Genomic DNA, 1,640 nt, shown 5'->3' on the forward strand with positions numbered 1-1,640 from the left:
AAAGATACTAGGGAGGATTGTACTGATTCTTTTGGCCATCACTTTAGCTATAATTTTGTAAACTGTGGTACGGTAGGAGATTGGCCTATACTCCTTGATACTCTTGGCATCAGCATGTTTAGGTATTAAGGTTACCAAAGTCTTATTCCATCTCTTGTCCATCATTCCCTTCTAAAAAAATCCATCACTACCTGCACAACATCATTCTTTACAGTATTCTAAGAGGCTTTAAAGAATTTCGAATTGTAACCATCCACCCCTGGAGCTTTTAGATCCTCAATACTATTCAAAGCATCTCTAATCTCAGCCACAGTCACATGATCAATCAGCATATTCCTTTGATTGCTAGACAATTTCTTCCCTTTTCTTAGAGCCCTGATGTCCACAGCCTCAAGATTATGTTGAGCTATACCCATCAGCCTGCCATAAAATTGGAGCACCTCCTGAGTTATATCCTCATAGCTAGTGACAACAGTCCCGTCTTCTTTACATAACTTTTGGATGTGCATCTTACTTTGTTTACTCTTAACAGAAGCATGGAAATAGGCATTGTTGCCATCTCCAAGCCTAATCCAACTTACCTTAGCTCTTTGCCTCATAATATGTTCCTCAGTAGTAATCAACTCCAAGAGCTTCTCAGTTTGATACTTTTCCTTTTTGATCCAATTCTCATTCATTTTATTATTCACAAGCTTATGTTGCACATTTTCAGCTCATTTCTAGCCATGTCAATCTGCTCTTTTATCCCACTAAAGGGTTTTCTTAGCTTCTTAATCACATGTTGCAGTCTCCTCATCTTGTTCCACATAGCACAAGTAGGATTACCTCTAACAACCTTGTTCCAGCTGCTAGAAACCTGATTATTATAGTCATTCATCTCAACCACCTTGTTGATGAATCTGAACATAGCCTTCTTTTTCCTTTGTTGACACTCAGACTTAATACAAAGCATAGCATGGTCTGAGATTCCAGGTTCAAGCACATGGAGCTCACTAGTAGCATTCTGTTGAAACCAATCTCTATTAGCTATTGCCCTGTCAATATAATTATATTGTTTTATCTATTTAATATTTCAATTAAATCATCTAATAAATTAATTATTCAAAAAATTGAATATTTAAAATATTAATAATTGAAATATTAAATAGTTAAATTAATTATTCAAAAGTTGAAATAATATTTAATAATTATAATAAATAAATATTTAATAAAATACTTTATATTTTAATGATTAAATAATTAAATTGTTTTAACTATTTAATATATCAATTAAATAATCCTATAAATTAATTATTCAATAAATCAAATATCTAAAATATTAATAGTTGAAGTATTAAATAGTTAAATTACTAATTCCATAGTTGAAATAATATGTAATACTTATAAAAAATAAAATTTTAATAAACTATTTAATATTTTCAAAATATTATATTATTTAATATTTTTATATATGATTTCAACTATTATATATTAAATAATTATTTAATAATTTCAACTATTTAATATTTAATATTTAATATTTATATATGATTTCAACTTGTATTTTAACATGTAAGACCCACACAAAACGAAACAAAAAAAAATGTTTACGTGAAATTACTATTATTTAAAAAAAATAATAGTTGAAATCATTAATAAAA

The 1,640-nt window shown here is 28.4% G+C and overlaps 1 protein-coding gene across 1 annotated transcript; it reads right to left on the reverse strand.

Annotated features, from left to right (window-relative positions):
* Positions 1–218: 218 nt before the first annotated feature.
* On the reverse strand, positions 219–677 carry LOC131625068 (uncharacterized). Its single transcript, XM_058895968.1, has one exon. It carries the CDS (start codon positions 675–677, stop codon positions 219–221), a length of 459 nt encoding a protein of 152 aa, XP_058751951.1.
* Positions 678–1,640: the final 963 nt, after the last annotated feature.

The sequence above is a fragment of the Vicia villosa genome, unplaced genomic scaffold (genome assembly GCF_029867415.1).
Source record: "Vicia villosa cultivar HV-30 ecotype Madison, WI unplaced genomic scaffold, Vvil1.0 ctg.000182F_1_1, whole genome shotgun sequence".
Classification (NCBI taxonomy): Eukaryota; Viridiplantae; Streptophyta; class Magnoliopsida; order Fabales; family Fabaceae; genus Vicia; species Vicia villosa.

What these genes read in the sequence shown, in the direction of transcription:
- LOC131625068 (XM_058895968.1), bottom strand. Translation starts at nt 677, where the DNA reads ATGAATGAGAATTGGATCAAAAAGGAAAAGTATCAAACTGAGAAGCTC.